Source organism: Callospermophilus lateralis, chromosome 17 (genome assembly GCF_048772815.1).
Source record: "Callospermophilus lateralis isolate mCalLat2 chromosome 17, mCalLat2.hap1, whole genome shotgun sequence".
Lineage (NCBI taxonomy): Eukaryota > Metazoa > Chordata > Mammalia > Rodentia > Sciuridae > Callospermophilus > Callospermophilus lateralis.
This window is the reverse complement of record NC_135321.1, coordinates 37570991-37596359: the sequence shown is the minus strand read 5'-3', so window position 1 is coordinate 37596359 and position 25369 is coordinate 37570991. Positions and strand designations below refer to the sequence as shown.

Sequence of the window (25369 nt, the reverse complement as noted above, 5' to 3'; positions counted from 1 at the left end):
TATATTAACATTCATACAATGCAGCTGTTTTACTCTCCTGCTGTCATCATGATAGAGTTTTCACAAATTTTTAGAATATTTATAATTCCCTGCAATAGCTATCAGAGAAAGTCAGCTTTGCCCCCCCACAATCTCCCCCCCCCCGCAAAGTTTCTAGTTAATCCTTTTATCAAGTAAACATATATCAAAAGGAAGACTTAGAGGCCAATCATGGAAAGTCACCTACAATTAGAATTGAAATTTGAAGACTTTGTTAACATGTATGTTCAAAAAATAAAAAAAGAATTTGGGATTAATGGTCACAGCAACTAAAAGCAAATTAGTATAGGATGGTGGAGTAGAAACTAAGTTTTTCATGCCTCAAGTATTCTTTCAAAATTCTATTTCAAGTTTTGATATAAATATAAAATAAAACTTTACAAAGAAAAAAATGCTATTTTTTGTGGTATAGGACCATCATAACAATGAAGACCCCCAAATGATCAATTTTTACTTTTTGTAATAAACATGTCAAATAAGTGATTAAAAAAGAATTTTTTTAAATACCTCTTTCTTATCTCTAACAGAAGCATCAATTGATAGCTTTCTGCTATATATATTGAAGAATTTGTCCTTTTCGACTAAGAAAATTTCCAGTAGTTTTTGATATTCTTGAGCTAAACGTAGATTTTCTTCCAGGGAATTATCTTGCAATTTCTAGAAGATAAAATTAAGACCATTTGTTTGTTTAATTTTTTTTCCATCTTTAGAATTACTTAAAAGTGTTCTAATATATAGTATAGAAAAGTAACAAAATAACCAAAAAATTGTTTCCCCTGACATCTATATCTATTTTGAATTTAATAATTTCCTTTCTCGATGCAGATTATTTTTTTAGCATTGATATATGATTTATCAGAGTTTGTCCACCTTTTGCTCCCTGGGCTTCCCTCCATCACTCCTCCTGGAAGGAGTATCTTGGGAGAGTCTTTTCAGAATCCTAGTAGTTGTTTTCCAATTTCCCAGCCCCTTTTCCTTTCCTCTGACCCTGTGCTCAAACCACTAGAAGACACTTGCTTAGAATTTGACCCCAAAGAGATTTAGAGCGCTGGCACTCAAAAAAAAAAAAAAAAACATTCAAAACAGGAGGAAAGAATTAAAGCATAGGGAAGTCAACATTTAAAAGTACCCAGAGCCACTATTTATTAATAATATATTTTAGCTATGTAAAAGGTTATATATGACTTTGTGAGAAGTTGAGAACTTTATACCACCCTCCATGACAAAATAAATATTTGCCAAATCTAATGCAAACACTTTAGAAAATAATTTTGCATCATTACCCAAAAGCAAACTAAGGGACAATCTGTAATTTTATGTTAGATGCATGAATTCAGTTTAGTTGATGACTCCTGATATTTCTTGCACAGAAAATTTTCTTTAAAAAATACAAAATGTATCAACAGACTTGAATATTTTCAAACCTGTTAATTCAGGCATTCCTCTTATGGGATTCTATTCTAAATTTTTAAAATCTTTATTCATTACTATACTATTCATAGCATCGAAAAAGTTTTTAAAACCCATAAATGCATATACATCATGATAATGATAATGATGATTAAATTACTAGATACAAAAATAACTCTTATGAAGCAATTAGAAATGTTTCTTTGTAAAAATTGCCATCACATCAAACCTTTAGTATAAGTTGTTAAAAAATATATGTGGTATAAGAATGTACATAGGAAAAATCTAATTTAGCAGAAAATTGCCTTACAAATATTTCTGTATTTACACACTTGAAGATTTATTAAGGTCAATAAACATATTTCTCATGAAAGCCTGTATCCATATTGATCCCCAGAGATTAATACTATGTCATAGGTGTTCTTCAAAAAGACAAAATGATGAACTGAGAATCATTTAATATGCCCTTGTCCTAATTCTGGCACAATAATTTAGAACTTTAAAGCCTATCTAGTAAACTTGTCTAAAATCATGGAGAATTGTCTTTTGTTAGGAGGACACAGTTCTATGAAAATATTCCTTTGGTGGAGGCACTTTTTAAAAAAATGGCTGGATAACATTTTTATACCATAACACTAATATTGAAATCTAATCCTGAAGTTACTGACTTGAAACACTGAGTCAGCTTTTGCATTTGCTGTGAACAACTTTGATGAGGAAAAGTTTATTTTGGCTCATGATATCAGAGGTTCAATCCTTGGTCCACTAACTCCATAGCTCTGGAACCAAGGTGGGAAGAACATCATGGCAGAAGAGTATAGCGGAGGGAAGCTGCTCGGGACATAGCAACCAGGAAGCAGAGAGAAAACTCTATTCACCGGGGACAAAATATAAATCCCCAAAACATACTCCCCATGATCTTCTTCCTCAAGCCATATCTTACCTGCCTTTAGTTACCACCCAGTTAGTCCAGATCAGAGGATTAATCCACAGATTAGGTTAAAGCTCTCATAATCAAATCATTTCACCTTGGAACATTTTGGCATTTTCTCACACATGAACTTTTGAAGGACAACTCATATTGAAACAATAACACACTGATAATGTTCACCTGGAGGTGGAAGTGGGACTCATTTCGAGTTTTGGGCTGGTTTGTTGCATTTAACATAAAGACAGTTCATATCTTGTTTCTCAGTTACCTTTCTTTCAAGTCCTAGATGGCTATTATAAACATTCAATTTGAAAAGAGTGTTGTAAAAGTTGGGGAATCGGCATTTATCATATTTAGTGAAATTTAATGAGGAAATATTTGTTCAGTTATGCCTTACTCACTATGCAATATGCAGTTTTATTTCCAAATGCATATATTTCAATTTCTGAATGACATCAATTCCTACCACTTTATATGCTATAATTAGAGCAGACTCCATGATATTAAATTATGTGATTATGCCAATTGCCAATAAATCATCAAAACACTGTTGTATCAGTCACAATATTTTATATTATCATTCCTCGGTAATGAACATATAGAAGGATTTACCAACTCACTACCTATTCCTGAAAGTCAGTGACCTTCAAAGATGCAATGAAGTTTTTAAAATTTTAAATCATAGTATTTAGCTGACATTGCAAGTGTTTTTCTATATTTTACTATGGTTTCATCTCATAAATCTGACTTGTGTAATTTTAACCATTAGTATTATAACATGCAAATGAAACAAAAAAGGAAAGATAATTATTGGTGGAAGTATGTCTGGGGGAAATAATGCCACCACTACTGAAGTTGAACAACTTGTAAAAGGAAAGCAGTTAAAAGGTAATTAATATGGGTACAAAAGTGTAGGTCAGGAATATAATAAGTAAAAACAAAAACAAAGAATAAAAAGAGAATAAGATGATTTTTAAGCCTTTAAATTCATCAAATCCAGCTGAATTTATTAGTAAAATCTTTCAAATTCTCTCTGATATGTGGATGCTAGCACACAATGGGGGTGGGGAATAGAAGTTCATTGGATTAGACAAAGGGGAGTGAAGGGAAGGGAGGAAGGACGGGAATAGGAAAGACAGTAGAATGAATCAGAAATAATTTTCTTTTTTCACATATAAACAAACAACCAGTGTAACTCCACATCATGTTCAACCACAAGAATGAGATCCTAATTAGAATAAGTTATACTCTACATATGTATGTATAATATGTCAAAATACATTCTACTGTCACATAGATCTAAAAAGAACAAATAAAAATATGTAACATTTAAAAATTTAAAAAAAAAATCTTAAATCTTTCACATTAAGGTCTTGGTTAAATATGAATTTGAAAAGTATATTTTTGGATCTAAAAGTATTAATGAAAATTTTGATTACAATCTCTGTAAGTTAAAATAACTGCATTGAATTGATTTACAATTTCATTTCATTTATTTATTCATTCATTCATTTGTTCAGTTACTTTTAAATAATAAAAGCTTTGAATATGATTTTAATTTAGTAACAACTGTATGCCAGATTCTCAGACACAATAATGTGCCTCAAGGAGTTTGTTCTTATGGAAGAGATTTTTATGTAAAAGTTACACAAATACTAATTAGATGATAAAATTCTGAATCTGTTGTGCTTTTTGTTTTCCATACTTACTTAATTTATCCAAAAATTCTAAATAAATATAGCACTTTCTCAAAGCTAAATTTATTGCTATTTGTTCAATTCATGTTATTAATGATGCTAATTTGGAATATCTTTTTTAAAAAATAACTTTATTTATTCTTTTTTTTATTATTGTGGTGCTGAGGAGCAAACCTAGTGCCTCACATGTGCTAAGGCAAATGCTCTACCACTGAGCCACAACCTCAGCCCTTAGAATTCATCTTGATAAAGAAAACAGTCATGCCAAATCTCTCTCAATAGTTTCCATATCATTTAGAATTTAATTAGGAAAATATTTAGCTTGATGTTGATTTGTTCTCTATTATCTCAAGTCATTTGTTAAACCTCAGTGTTTAGAGGATGTGACAACTTCTTATATCCCTATTTTATTAGGAAATAAAAATTAAGTTTATATAGAGATGAACAAAAGCTAGATTGTGAGTCCCATGAGTGCTGAGACCAACATTTTGCTCACCCCTAAAATGCGTCACACACAGCACAGCTGCAGTGAGTAGGTGTTTGCCTTTTCAGCAAGTTAGGGAATGAATGAATATATATACCAGTTAGGACATGCATATATTTTGCATGTTTAAACCACACATTTTATTTGCCACCATCAATGAAATAGTCTATTAATAATTTTTAAAAATCACCTATTATAATGGACACAGTCATTGACACTATTTGATTCTACACTACTGAGAAATAAAGATTTTAAATACATAAAGATAATTCACACAGTTTGTTTATGCACTGAAAATTACTCTAACAATATACCACAGCATCCAGGCTTAACCAGTTATTCATTTGCAGTACCTCAGTGATTTTCACAAGGTATATGAAGCCCTTAAAACTATAGCTAGCACTTTTGGGATACATGCTCAGCCTCTGATATCAAAGGGTTGAAGAAGCATTGCTAAAGAAATAGTTGACTTCCTTCCATGTCAGTTAAAGGGCTGGAAAAAGAGGCCAGACTGAGACTCAAAATATCCACCTAGTGTTTCTCTATTATTTTTTTTTTCACTTGACTTTTCTTATTCTTTAAGCTTTGAATTTCACCTCAGACATTTCCTCTGGTTTCTCCATTTCAGTTTATTTTTCCCACTGTTTTCTTTTTTCTCTCTGCTTCACTCTACTGGTAAGTGGGAAATAAGAAATTTCCATCAGAGAACTGGGTTCTTTGGGACACAAATATGAAGCATATTGTACATTTCACCTTGTGGTACATAGCCAAGAACTTCAAAAGGAGGCCAAACTTTAATGTTGACTCATGGATTCCACACTTAATGGAAAAGAACTAAGACTGAAACAGTTACCTTAGTGAGAAAGAACACTATCTAGGACAATAAATCTTTATTCTAACTGGAGGTATGATATAAGACAATAAGAAAATGATAATAAGAATTAGAATCAGAGTAGCAGTTACCATTAGGGAGTGCTTACTATAGCCAAGAACTACTCTAAGAAAGCAGTATTACTGAATTTATTCTGATAACAATTATCTGAAATATTATTATCCCTATTTTATAGTCAGGGAAGACAAGGCAAAAAGGAATTAGGTGAGGTGAATTGGATTTTCCAAAAATATCCACAGCAATATTTTCAGTTTCACATGATTTTCCAAAACTTTGTCACTTTCTCTAAAAAGGTGAAGTCTTTTTCTCTTTCTCTGGACCTCTGGTAGACATGTGACCTCTGCAACATAGTTCTATCAACTATGATAGAAACGATGCTGTGCCTTTTGGGCTAGTTTATCAAAAAGTGTAGTTTCTAACTGGCCCTCTCTTTGGCACCATTCACCCTTGGATCCAACCACCATGTTGTTAGGAGCCCATGCCTTATGGAGGGGCCAGGAAACAGATGAGCCAGTAAGGATTCCCCAGCACAAGTCTTGGCCAACAGCATCCATTGTGACTGAACGAATCATCTAAAGAGGAATCCTGACCCTAGTCTTCAAATTCTCCAGATGATGGTCCATAAAGTATGAAATAAAGGCAATCCATCCGGAATGTACCATGTTCAAATTTCTGACACACAGAATCATGAGTAGCCATTTTAGACAATTAAGTTTTGAGGTGTTTGTTATATGACGATAACAACTAAAACACCAGGTATCTTGTGTAAGATTGCACAGCTACTAAGTGTAGTAGCTTAGCTTTGCATTCAGGCAGATTGGCTCTTAACTATTTGACATACACGAACCAGCATTCTGAAACATTATACAAGGCTGTCTTCATAAAGCCTAATGACATCAATCAATCAAACTAAATAATTGAATTGCCTTGCTTTGAGTCCAGATCCATTAAGCAACTTTTTAATAATAATCTGAATAACACATAGGTTGTAGACATAAATAAAACAGTCTGTTAAAGGAAATTAGAACTTTGGCCCCTTGGAAGCTAGTCTTCACTGTCAGTCCATGAGGGCATATTGATTATATATAATAAGTCTCTTTGAGTTTTTTGATCTACATTATTCCTTATTCCATGTTTTGATTAGGCATGATGTATTCACTGGCAAGGCCAAGTTCACGGACCTTCCAAGTGGAGGCCTATAGAACTCTGCACTGTGGTTGAATGCAGCACAGTAATACTACCATTGAGACTGGAGGAGGTCCAGCCAGGATCATTTACCCTGAGGAGAGACTAAAACTATTTGCACTTTTTTTTTTTTAATTTAAGAAGAACTATCAGCTAAAAAATAATTATAAGGAAAAACTCTTGATTCAAACATTCTAGAGAAGTGTTTATGATTAAAATATCTGCACTGTTCATATGTATGCAGAACATCCACAGAGCTGTCTATAAGTACTTTACTGTTAATAAAATTATCATGATGCCCATGATTAAAGTTGGGGTAACATGTCATCTATGCTTTCAGTTATTCTTAATATAGGCATCTGCAGCCATTTCACCAAAGGGGCCAGGTACTTCTTTCAATTATGTGTTTTAAGAGAGTTGTCATTGTCTGACGCAGTTCTAACTCTCGGGTCCTGATGTAATTATCTGCTGCTATCTCTGCTGATCATTTCTGATGATCTGTCTGTCATCTCCTGATTCTTTGTTATTAATAGTTTACTACAGATAGTGCCTTGCTTTCTTGCCTCTCGCCGGGGCTCTGCTGGCTGTTAATGCCACGTCTGTATTCTTATACAAACTGCCCCACACTTGCTTCAGTCCCATGGCTGGAAAGAATTGACTTCCTGCCAGAACGTCCAGAAAACAAAAGTTGTATTGCTAGTATTTATTGATTAATTTTACTCCAGAGCATCCCCACATCTAGCTTTTCATTCATTTATTTATTTGTTCATTCAACCATGTGTTTAGCAAACCCTTAGTAAGTTTCCTCTATGGGTCCAGCTCTACAGCTAGTGTGGGGATTAAAATGGATAAGATATGATCTTGTTCACCGGGGATTATAGGCCAAAAAAGCGGGAGGGAGAAGTGTACACAAATCTATCTGAGGTGCATTGGAATTGATTCTATAGGGTGGGGAAGCAGGAACAGAAAAGCCTTCATAGAAGAAATAATCCATGACTCGAATCTTAGAACAGTCATTTTACTGTTCAGGGATCAGAGCTGCCTTACTGCATGAGCCCGTATGTATTTGAGGAAATTTGGAGGAGTTAAGAGTCAAAAGCAATGTTTTCTTGTCCCTTTTAGGATTATTAGATTGTTGTTTGACCATCTGTTGATTACTACCTAACTTGTGAGTTAAACTTTGGCAGATAGTATATTCTGCTATATCTTGACTTGAAAGTATTACTGATGGTGTAGACAAAGAAACGTATCTGCACATTTAGTATCCCATGTAACTAGCATTGTAACTAATGCTCAATTCCCAGGGCCCATGTTTCAGTGGCATTCATCCTATACACATGCTCACACTATTGATCCCATACCATTAAATCCCCACAGTCCTCACATACGCCTTTGGCACAGCTCTGCCAGCCTGGAGCATTGTACTGGTAGTCTTGCATGCAATGAAGTTTGATGTCATTAAAGCAAGCGTTGGTACTAAGACTGATTCACAGTGCATGCAAGTGAGATTTTAGAATAGAGACAGGGGGTCTCCAAGTCTCTTTGTGAGCACTTGTTTCAAGAGCAGCCCCCTCAATTCGTGGGCATTAGTATAAGGAATACAAAACATTCCAAATACAGGCTAATTCTCTAACAATATGGCAGATACATATACTTCATCAAATGCATCACCTACTGTGTGCATAGAGGCATTAATACATTGCTGCTCCCTTAAAATCTATATGCCAATTACTATCAAAAGCAAGAGTTCTCCCCAGTGTTCCAAAGGAGCAAGTCTGTAAGAATGATATGTGTCGATACCCTGAAGCCTCAGAGGAGCAAATAACTGTTCTAACTCTCCCAGGACCCACTTCCTTGTCTGTGCTGCCATGGAAACAAGTCTCTTGTCCAACTCAAGTTCTCCGATAATTAGTGTTGAAAGAACATTCTTGATTTGTAAATGAACAAATCAGTCCTCTGCATCAAGGTTGTTACATGCCTCAATCTCTGAGTATCATCACATTTGATAAAACACTTCCTATTCACTCATTAATTCAAAAATTCTTACTGAGCAACTGGTATATGCACAACACTGGGGGATACTATGGAGGCCAAGGAGCACTTTTCTGACACTGCTTGATGAAAGCCTACCGCAAGCCATCTGATCAGGAAACCAGTCCCTGCCAGAGTCCAGAGGAATACTGTCTTTAACTGCCCCAGCCCAGCACCCATATGTAAGCACACACAGTACTCCTTATCTTAGTTCCCTGGCTGGATTACAGATGTAGCTACTGTTCTGATTCATTTACAAAATTTTCTAATGGACTCTATGTCATTGCCTTTCAGAACTCAGAAGAGTGTCTTTGGAAATTTATGAATACCTTGTATTAAATCCTTTTGCTCATTATTTTTGTCTCTGACCAGGAAGAACTGATACCACATGGTGGGGGTGGGGGAAGCACAGCTTCAGGGTAGAAGGAGTTTGCAGTCAGCTAAGGGAATTGAGGCACTTACAAAGTTGACCATATCAGAATACATTATGCACTATGAAGGACAAAAGACAGTGGAAAAATGAGAGTAGTTCCACGACAGATTAGTTCCAGTGAGCTTTTAAGCAGGTTTCTGAAGATGTTTCACATATAGAGATATGAATGTGGTCTCAGCAGGGAAAACTTGGCCTAGAAATATAGATGTCTATTAAATATTAAAATGAGTGTATGCTTAAAAAAAAGGGAACATTTACCTGCAGGATGACTATAATATGCCTCCTATGACAACTTTAGAAAAACTCTAGATAAGTGTCCCTTATATTAGCTATTAGATTACTATTTGGTTCATCTTTCTTTTATAATTTTATAATCAAACATTTTTGTATAGCTATTTACAGAAAAAAAATTATGTAATAAGAAAAAGAGCAAAACTAGTGTCACCTAAACCATATCCCTAATGAATTTTTTTAATTTTAAAGTACATGATTTGCATAAAGTATGTCTTAGAATATTCTCTCTCTAAAACATGGTGCATCCTCAGTATCTAATAGTAACAGTAATGATTTCTTTAACTTCATTTTAACTTATAAAATAAACGTAACATTTTAATCCTGAACATATGCTTAGGTTTAACCATATTTTCCTCTGATATTTTTTGAAACTGTGAAACAGCGACATGTCTATACATTATTCCCTTGTTGATTATTTCCATGCATTTTTCTAATTTAATATTTCAAATCATCAATACTTTATATTTTTAAGTGTTTTAGTCTTTTAATGATACCAGCTGAAAGCCTGAAAACCATTTCCTTCTCATGTGCACCTCCCGATTTGAATAGTTTGAGATTTAGAAAGGTTTCCTATTTACTCACATTTTAATGATATACATTTCTACTTCACTGGTGGAAAAGGCTGATCAGTCACAGAAAGGTCAGTTAACACTAAATAGACCCTTTCTTTATGTAATTACAAAGAATAATATCTTTGTGCTGATGGCACTGCACAGGGAGTGGGTGATGCAGAGAATTAATGTGCTGCCTTGTTGGCCCATGGGATACAGATTCCAATACAATAACCACAACTTATTCTAATTATGCAGCTTTAAAAGGTCATCAGCAAAAAGAGTTAAGGAATTATCAACTAACTTTATCATAAAGTAATAATGTACTACATAAATGCAGAAACTGGAAGAACAATACCCAGAAACTTCATTATGAAGGAGAGAAAAACTGGCCTAAGTGGTTCCTGGTATGTATGTATGTATATATTATATATATATATATATATATATATATATATATGACACAATGGACAATATTTGAAAACTTAAAATACTTGATATTTTTCAACTCTCGATTGATGTGGTCAGGTACCCTGATGCCACCATTTATTTGTAGAAAATGATTATTTCAAAAAATTTATAATAGTTCATTGTCACATTCATGTTATACCAGAATTTAAATATTTTGTATTAAAAAATCCATTTGTTATAAAATAGTAAATGCTGATTATCTTATATGCAGAATACCCAAAGAGGTACATGAAGAAGAGAATTTCAGCTCCTCTTCCCAAACACTGTCAATTTTATCTCCAAAGTTCACATTAACAATTTGGTATAAGTCCTTCAGGGATAAAAATTTTTAAGTAGATTTACTAGAAAGAAGAGACCATGAGCATCTCTACACACCTGATGTTGTTGTTCATATTGGGGCGCATTCTGAACTTTTCAATGTAGCTCAAGTTTAAGTATGATTTAAATATCTAAGGTAATTTTCAAGTGATACTCATTTGGGGATGTATTCACTCTCCAAAATAACTTAATCCCAGTATGGAAAAAAAAAACCCAAAGTCTAAAATATGTACTATCTAACTCTTTACAGAAAAAAATTGGCTTACCCCTGTTCTAGAATCTAGTTAAATTATTAGTGTGTCGCACAACAAAGTTTCAACTCGACCTCTTATTCAAGATTTATTTGGGTCATACTTAAGCCTTTTTCTTCCCCCCACCCTGCCCCCGTAACACGAGGAAGACTGCTGGAAAGCATTATCTTTATTTTTTTGTACCAGTATAGCAAATACTAAGGAGACATGACCAATCAATAATAACTTCAAAGATGCCCCTCCTAAAAAATAATGAGATATTGTTCATGAGCTTTTAGGTATTCTTGAAATGGATTCAATACTTTGCAGAGAGTTGTCAGAATGGTTAAGATACTAACAATCATATGCAAATGCACCTACCCCACCCCTGCCTTCTTTAGTTAAGCAGGTTTCATGTAGATGGTTCATTCCAGAAAAACAAGAGAGGTGCTCATTTTTCTACTCTGCAACTTCTATTTTCAGAGTTCTGAATTAACTTTATTTTGCCAAGCTGAGGTTTAATTTTGCAGGCAACATAGGTGTTCATTCATTTGCAGAATGGTGAAGTAAAATGTAGTGATCACCCACCATGAAAGACTGCACCAAGTGATTAGAAGAAATGGTGTAGATGAACATTATTGCAACACTGAGCCATCTTTAAAATGTAGCACTGAGTGGATAAAATGGAAACAGAATGATAGATATTTCATAATTCAACACATAAAGAACCAACAAGCAATTATAATTAAAAATTAAGAAGGGAGAAAATAAGAGTTAATATTTTGAGGATATATAAGTCTATATGGCAACTAAGGGCACTCTTTCTTAAAATGGTTAAGTGGATAAATAACTACATATTCCAGGTTGCTCCAGGAATTTAAACACATACACACTCACACACACACACACACACACACACACACACGCTTAAAATAAGGTAAGTCAAATATCCAACAACTCTGGAAATACAGCTCTGCAATGATATGTCCTCAGGGACCCCAACCATAGGATTTATTCTATCTACTAGCCACAGGTAGAAAAAATGAAGGCAAAAAGAAATCTGTCAGCACAGCTAGTTACCAAATTCATGGTGGTTTCTATGTCTGCGTTTCCTCTTCCTGTTTCTTCAGTTTCTCATGTGCTTCCCTTTCCTGTTTATGCTTTTCTACCATTTTCTTTTTTTTTTTTTTAATTACATTTATATATTTTTTTTTTTTGAGAGAGAGAGAGAGAGAGAGAGAATTTTATTATTTATTTCTTAGTTCTCGGCGGACACAACATCTTTGTTTGTATGTGGTGCTGAGGATCGAACCCGGGCCACACGCATGCCAGGCGAGCACGCTACCGCTTGAGCCACATCCCCAGCCCCTTTTTCTACCATTTTCTCCCCTCTGTTGTCAGGTATGAAACATTCAGCCATCTCAGCTGAATATTACCCCTCTTTCCTCCTGAACATACCACCTTCCCTTCCTTGGCCCTCTATTCTTTCCACGTTTTTCTTCTGATGTTGTGGTTTAGAAATAGAAGTGTGTCAAAAGAATTAAAAATAGGAAATATTGGATGATTGCTCTTTTTTTCCCCCCTACAACTTAAAATGCTTCATGAAAATCTAAGATAACAGAGGAGAATGGTGAAACGTAGATTGTGCCATTCACTCCATGGATGTTTTCTTTTTGGTGTTGGCCACGCACTAATTTGGATAGTGGTGGTAACAAAGGATGGAGATTTTATCCTTCTGTATCAATATGACATTTCAACCTAGCAGGAAAGTACAAGAATAAAAGTGGCATTTAGAAGAATACATTTGTTTAATTGGTTGGTAGTAAATACTGTGCATGTGTATTTATATGTGATGAAATATGTAAAGACTGACATTTTCAACTTTTTTTAAGTAAAACAGTCACTAGGTATGGCACTCATACTTCAAGACTGTGCTGTATCTATCTCTGTACTGCGATCACTATATTTTATTACAGTTAATCACTTTGTATTAGTTTCCCTACTTCTGTGAACTGTTTGTGCCACATTAACTTTTGTCCTTGTGCCCAGGTACATAGTAGACCCTGAGTAAATGGAATTCAATTTAATAGATGATAGTCGTTACCTAATACTCTTAACTTCATTTTTTTGGGGCGGGGGGTATCAGGGATTGAACTCAATGGCATTTGACCACTGAGCCACATCCCCAGCCCTATTTCATATTTTATTTAGAGACAGGGTCTCACTGAGTTGCTTAGTACCTCGCCATTGCTGAGGCTGGCTTTGAACTCACGATCTTCCTGTCTCAGCCTCTCAAGCTGCTGGATTACAGGCATACTCCTGACTTCTTAAAGACAGAAGTACATGTACAGAGGAAATGGGTTTACTAAACAGAAATAATTTTTAGTTTTAAAAGTATCTACTTTAGCCAAGTATTCTTAAATGAGTGACTTTTCAGAGGACTATTCAGGAATGCAATTTTATGTGTGTATTTTTTAAAATGTATTCTGTTGAGAAACATTTCACAATTCATGAACATAAAAACATAGAAATTTATCCATTTACATTTCGGCTGAAAAAAATAATAAGGTTTCCAGGTCTTTAAATCAATCCTAGTTTGCAAAAGCATGTTACTGTATAATCTCTCTGTGTTGTATTCCAGTTTACTTGTAGGTTTTTCTTGGAAGACTGACAGAAATCTAAACTACCTGCTTTGCTACCTTTACACACCTTGCTAAGCTGGGTTCTTAGAACGCAGGAGATTAGCATTTCAAAAAAAGTAGTGAGAATTTCACATGAAATGAATATAGTTGATTTTTTTTAAACTCAGAGAATCTTTACAGTTGCAGATGGATATAAATGCTCTCAGCAAAGTGAGAATTGCAAATGAGACTACAAAAAGCAGTATGCAAATTATCTTATCCCAAATATTTTTGAACAAAGAAATAATTAATTTATTGCACTTTTTAATGACCTAAATATGGAGAAGTGGTCTAGCTCTAAATGGAAATATCCTTTATACCCCGCTTTCTCTATGCAAGAGAAAGGTGATGCTACTCAGTTTCACAGAATTTCTTCTTTGTCCTAGGACTCAAGAAGCGTCATTCCCTACACCTAAATCTCTGCTGTCAGTGTAGTTTTCTCCCTTATAAAATGTTCCTTTTAACTCTTCTAAGAAAAGAAAGGAAGGAAGTGCAAACCTGGAATTACATGTTACATCTACTCCAGAAACATTTACTATCACCCAGTTTCTACCTTTCTTTGGTCTTAGTGTAGTCATTCACCTATGCATAGCTCTCAACCTCTTCACATGCAATCAGGGTCTAAAATGTGTCACCATTCAAAGCAAGAAACCAATTAGCTCAATTTTGAATTTTAATAATCACACATGCTATCTGCATTTTAGGTAGCCCCCACTTCTTCCAGGCAACTGTATCAGGTGAGTCCTTCACAAATTGTGCATAACTGTTAGAGCCTTCATCCCTGGAACCAGTGAATATGCTATTATATGAAGTTAAGGGGACTTTGCAATATGATTAAGCTTACAGTTTCTTCTAGATTATCTGAGCAGAACTATCTAATCATACAGATTTTTAACAATGGAGAATCTTTCTTACCTGTCTGAAGTTCAGAGAAATGTGAAGCAAGAAGCAAGAAAAATTTGAACCTGAGACCCATTATCTCCCTTTCCTGGTGTTAAAGATGGAAGAAGAAAACTACAAGCCAAAAAACAATAATAATAATGTAGATGCTCCCTAGAAGCAGGAAATGACCTTTGTTAGACTTCTGACCTACAGAGTCAAGAGATAACTTCATATGGTTTTAGCATCTAAATTTATGATATTTATCCTGCTAGCAGTACAAAACTAATATGGTGACTCAGGTTATTATGTTAGGTAGTAGAAATATAAAATTTAATTAAATATTGCATAGACCCTGACAGCTTAATGGTAGAAACAAACCAAACCAACGTTGCAGACTTTTTGCAACAAGTATTAGAAAAAAAATCTTTAAAATTATTCAGTTATGCATTCATTTATTTTGCATATAACATTTGTTTTCTAATGATATGTGAAGTGACTTGTAGCATGTCAATAATCACTAAAAAATCAATTCTAACATGATATAGACTATGCCATGATCTCCTAACTAAATTTGTTTATAACTGTAACATAGATTGAATCATCATCCCTCCTTGAAATAAATTATTCATTCACTTGAAGAATTATTGACTACATTTTTAAGGTCTATTATGAAATTAGAAAAATTTGAGGCTTATGTTTCTCCACCATGAGTAAAATATAAGCTTGCATATAAGATGAACTGGCTATTCTGCTGGTACAAGTCTCTCCAGTTCATACCTTTTAAATGACTGACTGATTAGCTGACCTTGCAAGTAGTGTTGAAACAAAAGTGTACAGTTTGAAAGATTCTGGGTTTGAATTCAACCTAGAAGTTGAAAATAAACAAAAATGTCTGATAGAAACTCTTATTCGTGCCAGGGAAATTAGAAAAATCAGAAACAAAACAGAACACAGCTAATGTGCAAGATATCCCTGCTGGTTATCAAGGTCTTGCTTTCTCTCAGTGACTACTCTAAACTGACTTCTGCCATTATGGTAAAACCCAGTAATGTGCTGGCTCTTCATGATAGTGGCAGCAGGGTCCAGCGTGCCCTTCGTCCAAGTGTATTTATTACAAGTAAGATCGACACAGCCCTACACTACAGCTTTTGAACAGGCTAAGAAATTGTTGGGCAAATGATTTTATAAACTTCAAGAATATTAACCAACTATTACAAATATACATATAGACAGATTGCTAGAATTTTTGAATAACTATACTGATTTTTCTGTATGTATATAATACAAGGAAAGTAAACTTGTCACAGTGGCTTAAATCTCTGCATGACAAAATGATTAAAGATATTGTACTATGCTCTTTCAAATCCAGAATATGTATTTAAAACTCACCTTTATTCCTTTTTATTATTAAACAAAAGAAATGAACAACATTTGCATTTGATATAGATCCTTTATAAAAGATTACAGATCTGTTTTCTATTCATTAAAATCTCTGCTAATACCACTAGACTTTTTCAAACTTTTAAAAATTGAGGTTCAGTATACATACTTAGCTATTGGAATGGATAACATTTTATGAATGAACATTCCTACGTAACTACCATCGACATGAGAGTCTAGAAGAAAATATACCATCACCCTGAGGAAATTCCCCCACCTTCACTCCCTGTCAATAATTAGCCACACTCCCAAACACTGAAATTTTGATTATTTTTATACTCATATAAATATAATTCCACCGTATGTACTTTCTTGAGTCTCACATCTTTTGTTCAAAATTCATTCTGGTAGATTCATCCTTATATTTTAGTGTGGCAGTAGTTCATTATCATCTCTCTATTTTTATTCCATTATATGAGTAAACCATAATTTATGTACTATTGAATTAATTCAGGAGCTATTACAAATAAAGCTGCTAATAACATTCTGTATACAACACTAACATATTTTGGTGTACAGGTGCTCTAATTCCTGACATCAGGAAGTAAAATCATATATGCAATATTTTCAGCTATGTTGGAATATTTAAAAATAGTTACACCAATTTACCTTCCCATCTGACGTGTCTGAGGGTTCCTGTGGCTGTTCCTTTTTACCTACACTTTGAAATTCTAGCCATTTAGGTAAGAGTGTAGTCACAGTATCGTAGTTTAATTTTGCATTTCCTTGATTATTATGTTGAATGCATTTCTCTATGCTTGTTGGCCATTAGGATAGCTCTTCTGTGAAGTTGTTGTCAAGCTTTTTGTCACTTTTCTTAGTCAGCTTGCTTGCCTTTGTTGTTTTGCTAAGGACTACTTATTTATCATGGGTGACACTGCTTTGTTAGATACATGTATCGTAAGTGTTTTCTCCTAAGATGGGACTTGTCTTTTTACTCTTTAATGGTGTCTTTTGAGGAAAAGGAGTTCTTAATTTGGAAAGCACAGTTTATGAACTACTTGTTTTTTCATGGTTGGTGCTTGTAACTTGTACGAAATATCTCTGGCAATTACAAGAGACATCAGATGTTCTTATGTGGTTTTCTCCAAAAACTTTATATAACTTTAACATTTACATCTATAATATAAGTGGGATTGATTTTTATTTACATCATGAAGTAGAAAGTCCAGGTTCTTTTTCAGTTTTTTTTTAGATATTCAACTGATCATGTACCATTTATTAATTCAGTGCCATGTATTATGCAGTATCCTTTTATACTATATTTTGGTAGCATCTTCCTGTTTATGAAGAGGCCATGTTTACATTCTGGGTCCAGTTCTGGAGTCCCTATTCTGTATGATTGTTTTCTTATCTCTGTGACCATATTACACTTTCTTTTACTGTGGTCTTACAGTAAGTCTAGACACCTGGTAACATTAGTCTCAAAGTCAACTTTATCCCTCTTTAAGGCTTTCTTCTCAACATTTTGGTCCTTTGCATTTCCTTATACATTTTAGAATAAATGCATAAATCTTCTGAAAATTCTGATTGAGATTTTAATTAGATTTCCATTACACATATAAATAAATTTGGGGAAAATTCACATCTTTATAATTCTGAATTTCCAGCTATTTATAAGTTTGATAGATTATTCCATTTACTAGAAAAGTCAATTTTCTTAGAAAAATTTTATAGTTTTCTGCAGAAAAGATTTGTACATTTCTTATTAGATATACACCTAGGCATTTGATTTTTACTTATTATGTTATATTATAAATAGTATCTATTTTAAGTTATTATTTCCTAATTATTTATGACTAGTATTTAGAAATACAATTGAGTTTTATTATGACTGCTTTTAGAATCATCATTTATCATGTTAAACAAGTTTTCTTCCTATTTCTAATTTGCTCAAAATTATCACAAATGCTTTGTGAATTTCACTAAAGCTTTCCTGTATCTATGAAGATCATTATTTGAGCTTTTTCTTCCTTTTACTGTTAATGTGATAAATTGTTGTATATGTTGACAGTTTTTTAAGACCAGAAATTCTTTGCTTTAGTTTTGAGTAATCAAATATTCCACTAGCCAAATTTGACTGATGTTGGTTATGTTTTCACGTTCTATTTTCCTCCAAGGATTATTAAAAAAATTCTCATATACTGCAACACAGTTAATATGAAGCCAGCAGTCAGATATATTGGTCCTAACAGGTCTCAAGTTCTTCTGTGTACTAGCTGCATAACTGCTATTCTCTATTCATAAAAATAATCAAATCAGCCCCAGATGCCTCACATATTGTTTATAAAGATAAAATGACTGAGTAAAAGTGAAAAGGCATAGTAGAGTATCAAGAAGAATTAATGAGAAATGTAAGTGGTCAATTTTTATTGCAATGTTCATTAAAGTTCTACTTAATAATGAAATGTCCAACTTGAACCTTTCTCCCTAATACTTTTATTTTTCTTGAAAATTAGAACAAGTTTTACATGCTAATATCTGCCCCCACAGAAACCATCCAAATTGTCAAAGCTGTCAAGTGAGAAAGTTTCAAATCAATGAGACTTTCCCAAACTGTTATATTAAATAGTCAAGATATTTGTTCTGACTTCACAAATTCACAATAGATACCATAAATTAACACTGAAGTTATATTATAAGCCTAGTATTTTTATATTTTGATAAGAAAAATATCACAGTTTCTACATGATTTTAGTCTTTACACACATAAAATTAACTCCCTGGCCTGAGCAAGTTCATAACACACAGTATACATACAGCCTCCGTCTTTCCTCAGACTATTCCCCACAGGGAAGACAGACTAACCAAATTCTCTGCCCCATTTTGTTAGATAATGTCACCTGTTAAATTTCTTATTTCCAACCTTTGTGCTCCCTAAGAGTGGTATTAAATTTAGTAATGGTAAATTCAAAATAGATGCTAGATGATCATTTCCAATTTAAGCCTACTTGCTAATCATATTCAAAAGTTAGATGTCCTTAAAGTTAATTGCAAATTACTTTTTGGACTTTTCTTTCTCCTTTGTTTTCCAGCAACTCACTCCTTTTCCTTTATTAGACAGCCTGCTGATGGGGTTCCAAGGATAGACTATCTTTTCCCGGAAAGGTAAAGTGAAGAGCTCAGCAGTACAAGAGCCTGCATGCACAGAGCAGAGCCGCACTGGCTCTCCACTGAGTTTCACTTTGTTAGCTTTCATAGCCAGTTAGCTTTAATGTCGGGATCATCATAGGAATGGGGGGAGCAAGATCAGCACTTGGCCTCCAAATATCTTCCCTATTATTATCGCTCCATTGGTTTTGGTGATTATTCTATACCCTACCACACTTACTTATAGCAGGACAAACAGAAGATGATGGGAAAATTCCTGCATTTTCTACAGAGGGAAAACATGAAAATCAAAGGAAATCCATGCTGATTAAGACTCACACCTATAAGCGAAATGATTTTGTGAGCCTAAGTTGACTATGGCAAATACTTGAAATTTTTACTCATAAAAAACTAAGGGTATTTTCGTACTTTTTTTTTTTTCCTAAATAAAGCAATGGTCTTAAGTAAAAGACTTATTCTTATATGAAAATTCCTTAAAACTCAACTCTACCTAAGCATTTATTTTTAATCCCTCATGGAATATCCAAAGATAAAGGAAAACACATGCTCATTCAATATTAAAAATCTGCTAGGGGGAAATCACAATAAAGTAAGTTATAATTCAGTTTTCTTGAACATTGAAAATTTAAGAAAATTATTTTGTGCTTTTGTGCACGTTGAATTATTTAGTGAAAATTATTAAAAATCAATTTAGCACTGGATTTATTGAAAGATATTTTTCTTTGAAGTAAATATTACTTTTGTTGAACTGTGATTTTGGTGGGAAGAGACTAATGACTTGTCTATGTTATGATATTCCTTAATAATTTTAGAATAAACTAGAACAAAATCCCTAAATAAATATCAGCTCCAAAGTAAATAATTTCTGAGGATTCCAGCTATCTCAAAATGGTCACAACTACCTAACTAGATCTCACCCAAATGAAATTCAGTATCTCAAGATTCAACATCTTGGCAAAGTCTTCATCACTAATTAAAATAATAGCAATAGAAGAGCATCTGCAATTACTCTGTTTAGGGTAAAATTACAAGGGCTATAAATCTCCAAGCTTCGGGGCATAATCTGATCACCAGCTGGGGTGAGAAAGAAATGTCTACCTATTGTGTAATTTTGCAAAATTAGGTACATTATATGTTTTACTCCCTCAGAAACATCTGGCACAGACATACTATTTGAGAGACTATTGGGCTACACACAAGGGACACTACTTGGTAAGCTATAGAAAATATATTTATATTTTTATATATAAATTAGGTGATATATATACATAAGAGTGATATATATGTGTATGTGTATATATATATAGATATATATATATATATCAACTAAAATCCAGGGCTTGCTAGAGGAATGTTTCCTCTTAATGGTATTGGTTTCAAATTCTTCCCAGGCCATTGATCAAAGGTCAATGTAAACATCAGAATATGAGAAGCTCAAAATGTTTAAACTGCATTGTTAGTCCCTTTGCCATAAAACAGAGTTGATTTTAATGCAGATGATATTTAGTTGTCTCCACATTCTGTATTTAGAGTTCTCATGAAATTGTGAGTGTCATGGGAGATTGACAGAAAACTGAGAGTAGCAAATAATGGTCTAAGACAGCTCCTTGGCAACAGACTCTTAGACCAAAAAGATATAAATCTGCATGAGGAAAGACGAGAAGATCCTTTCTCTCTTTTACTAGGTGGCTTGAGAAGGAAGTGGGAGAAAGAGGCCAGCTGTCAGGAAACATCTGCAGCACAGCCAGCATCTGCCCTGGGAACACTGTCCAGGAGGCACCCTGGTGGCCCAGATCACCACATGTTAGTCCAAGAACATGGAGCAAGGAAATTTTAGGGGTGTAGGGATACGGGCCCTGTGGGTGAGAAGGAGAACACTGCAATAGACTGAGATTGCACAGAGTGAACTCTGAAATGTTAAAAATGGGTAATAATCACTAAAAACTTGTTAACCAATCACTAGTGATTAATAATATGTAATACTTATTGTTGTCCCTAAGTTAAAGAAGCTTCAGAAAATGAAGAAGCAGAATACAAAGCCAAAACATGCTACAATTGTGGACAAATAAGACATTTTAGAAGGAGTTGCCCCATAGGAGGAGGGCTTAACAAAACTGGGTATCAAAAGGGTAGAATACCAGGTATTTGCCCACGATGCCATAGAGGGAGACATTGGGCTAATGAATGCCATTCTCAAACCACTGTAGAGGGTACTTCGTTATCAAAAAACGGACAAGGACCAGGTATTTACCCACGATATCGTGGAGGAAAAAATTGGAATCCATTGCCAAAAAATGGACAGGGGGGCCCAATGCTCCAGGGCCCACGACCACAAATATACGGGGCACTGGAGGAACCCAGCAACACCATCAGGCTAGTGCCCAGGACTCATTATCCATCAGATCCCTCATTAGACAAACCCGAGGGAGCACAGGGCTGGACATCTGTGCCTCTGCCAGAGCAGTACTAACTCCAGAGATGGGAGTTCAAATCATTCCCACAGGGGTAAAGGACCTCTTCCCCAAGGAACAGTAGGCTTATTGTTGGGACGCAGTTCTTCTACTCTAAAAGGACTTATGACAATTCCTGGGGTAATTGATCCCGATTACGAAGGTGAAATAAAAATTATAGCCAGTTCTCCAAGGGGTATATCAGTAATTTCACCAGGAGACAGAATCACACAATTATTAATAATACCCAGCCTACATGATAAATTTTCCAGTCGTACTGTAGAAAGAGGTTACAGGGTTTTAGGCTCCACAGGTATAGATTGGGCTATGCTTTCTTTAAATTTAGATTCTCGGATGCTAAAATTAAATATACAAGGACATGAATTTAATGAGCTACTGGATATAGGTGCAGACCTTAGCATTATCTCCCACCAGGAATGGCCAGAACATTGGCCATTACAACAAACCACTCCTCCTGGCAAAGTGCCAGGCACCATCTTGACTTGTCTGTGGCCCTCAACAAAAGCAAATAACTATTTTTGTTGTTGTTGTTCAACTACATTCTATCAAATTTCTGAATCACAGACTTGACAATATATGGACTAAATAGAACATGGCTACAGTTGTTTTAAAAATTTTTTAATTAACTTACATGCTTTTAAGGTAGCATCTTTCCAATTTACCCCAGTCCCTAAAACCCCTTACTTAGACTTAACCTTTCTTATATCAAATATTATGCTTATGTCCACAAAAGCACTGAGCTTTACAAATATCAGTGTAATTGTATCATGTTTCAATATAGTTTTTAATATTTTGCCTAACTTGCTTTATGGAAATGTACCATGCCTTTTGTTTATGAAGTTTATTGTAAGGGAAGCCTTTGAAAAAAAAGCCAATTCTCAGCACCTTTTTTCACCATTAGAATCAATGGTGGTACCAAGTTGGAATGTCTCTTTATGGCTCAAACACTTGATTGCCAGAATGTTCTGTGAAAAACATCAAAAAACCTTGAATTTTTCCTCAGCTATACAGTCTGCAAACTTTTATTCACCACTGGACAGGGCTTGTATTTTCTCTCCGTACTTGTCCCTACAAGGTTCTGTGTACTTTGGCTATCTCCCTAGTGTCAGGACTCCTTTGCTGACGGTCAGTTCCCACCTCATTATGAACCCCAGATGTTTTCCTGCAGACCTTTATACACTTTCAAGGCACTGGCGGTGCTGCATCAGAATTTCCTCTGAAAGGAATCTGCTAACAGTTGCTTTTTAGGATAAGTACATTCCAAGTAATCACAGCATAAATGATGACTGTATTGCAGAGTAGATGAATTTTTATACTTAGTGAGTTTATTTTGACTAAATTCATGTCAAATGGAAGCTTTTAAACAGAAAATATTACTGCAGAAATTTCCTAATGTTTTCTGATAGTTTGTCTTTGAGGGATTGTCACATTTAGATTAGTCATTGCTGTGATTATGAGGATCTGTGAATCATAAACCTAGATCTAACCCAGAGATTCCCACGCCAAGGGTGTCTACAAAGACGAGCTCCTACAGAAGTGATTTTACCTTCCTGAACTGCAAGCTACCCCAGGGACTTCTGGGAATGTGGAAGATTCTGGTCATAATGTGGTGGTCAAACCTACTCCAGCCTAATGCTTCCAGAGGCATCTGTTTTGGAGCCAAAAATCAAGGTTCCAAAGACTAATCTAAAAGCCTAACTAGGGATAAACTAAATTCATCTTGTACAGTGAAATTTAGAATAGGTAAGAGAGTGGCTCTGAATTCGTTTGGAATTGCTGCATACCAAATCACCACAAATTTAGCTGATTGAAACAACACCCATTTATCATTTCACATTTCTTTTGTTCGGAAGTCTGGACATGGCCCAGCTGTATCCCTGTATCTCTGTTCAGTGTTTGACTTGCAAGATATCTGCAGGACAGAGTTCTCATTCAGAGACTCCACCAGAGCTATTTTCAACTTCCTGGCTCCCTCAGATTGTCGGCAGAGCTTATTTTCTTGTGGCTATATGACTGAGGTGGTTGTTTTTGGCTGGCGGTCAGCCAGGCATTGCTCTCCACTTCTAGATATGCACTCAGATCCTTAGCAGGTAGCCCACTGCTTCAAGCCAGCAGCAGAGAACCTCTTGTCAAAACCCCTCTCACACTTTGAATCACCCTTTTAAAGCTGACTTAATTAGGTCAGACTCACCAGGAACAATCTCCTTTTCCTAAAAATTTACTGATTTGGGACTTTAATTACATATGCAAAATCCCTTCACAGCAGCAACTAGGCTAGTGTTAATTGAATGGTCGGGAGAAGGTATGTGTATACCAGGTGGTGGGAATCTTGGGTTCAATCAGGGAAGAAGGACCAGTAAGATATATAATTATGGATATAATACCAACATTTTGATCAACCTCAGAATGCATATACTATGGTGGTCCCATAAGATTAAAATAAAGCTCAAAAATTCCTATTGCCTAGTGATAAACAAGAGCTGTCCTGTCATAGTGCAATCCGTTACTCATGCTTATGCTGATGGTGCTGTAAACAAACCTACTACATGAAAGTATATCACAAATAATTATGTAGATTATATAATACTTTATAATGATAATTTATTACTGGTTTTGTGTATTTAATATACCATAGTTTTAAATCATTATTTGAGTATACTCCTTCCACATATAAAAAAGCATGCTGTGTTACACCAGAAATAGCCTCTCACATCTTAAATTTACCATACTTTATGATTGCAACAAGAGGCAATTTGATTAAAAAAAAGAAAAAGAAAACAATTTCTTGATGTTTACATAATGATAAAATCATATAATGATGCATTTCTAAGAACAAATCCCATTGTTGAGTGATGTGCAACTTTAGATAGACAGATATAGACATCATCTACCTACCTATCTATCTATCACAAGTAATTAGCTTACACAATTGGTGGGTGCTTGCTAGGCAGATCAAAATCCATAGTCAGGAAGAGGCAATTGCAGGAAAGCTGGAAACCATGAGCATGAACAGAAACATGAGCTAAAATAGTTGTCCACGGGTAGAAAGGTAGAATTTCTTCTCTCTCAAAATTTGCCTCTGGTCTTACAGGGTATTCCCTACCTCAAGTTGATTGAAGAATAAAATATCTCAGACCTGGTTTATAGATGGTTCAACATGATATACAGGCACCTACTGGACTATTTTATTATATGGATTAGACACTTTGGATAAGGATTTACCCTCCCTTCTATAAAGCACCTCATATAATTGTGGTTCTGTACCTGATGGCGTGACCCAAATCTTCATTCCTGAAGAGTGATGTGTATTTACTCCTGATGATTAGGAGATTTGGTTCAACCCCAGGCAAAGAACAAAGACCAGCTGTGATACTTACTGAGGGCAAAAGGAATATAAAAGGGGTGGTGAAAAAAGACATCTGTAAATCCCATCAGCAACCATGTTATCAAGTGCACACATGAATACTTCATAATTATAAGAATTTATTCCTTATTTTGCCATAAAAATACAAAAATTACTTTCACTTTCTTCTTTTTAACCAATTTATAGATAGATAATCTCATTATCTCAGTATTTAAATTATAGGATGTCAAAGTAGAAAAGGGAATATCATCCTCTTCTTTGGGTTAAGAATAGCTGTATCATGTTGGGTGGAAAAATAATTCAGTTTTGATTTAAATTTTCACACCATGATGCAACTACATCATATTAAAAGATTAAGAAATATTAAAAAATTCAAAAGAAATAATAAGAAAGATAGAGATTTTTTTAATGACAGTCAAAACTTTTTAAGAAGACCTCTTAATCAAGAATCAGA

The 25369-nt window shown here is 34.6% G+C and overlaps 1 protein-coding gene across 1 annotated transcript in view; it reads right to left on the bottom strand.

Moving 5' to 3' along the window:
* Ccdc178 (coiled-coil domain containing 178) overlaps positions 1 to 25369 on the bottom strand; it is a 349129-nt gene that overhangs the window by 128820 nt on the left and 194940 nt on the right. Inside the window, exon 17 of the mRNA XM_076836870.2 lies at positions 547 to 696. Within this exon, the coding sequence (XP_076692985.1) occupies positions 547 to 696 (150 nt within the window). The remainder of the gene's footprint in view (positions 1 to 546; positions 697 to 25369) is intronic.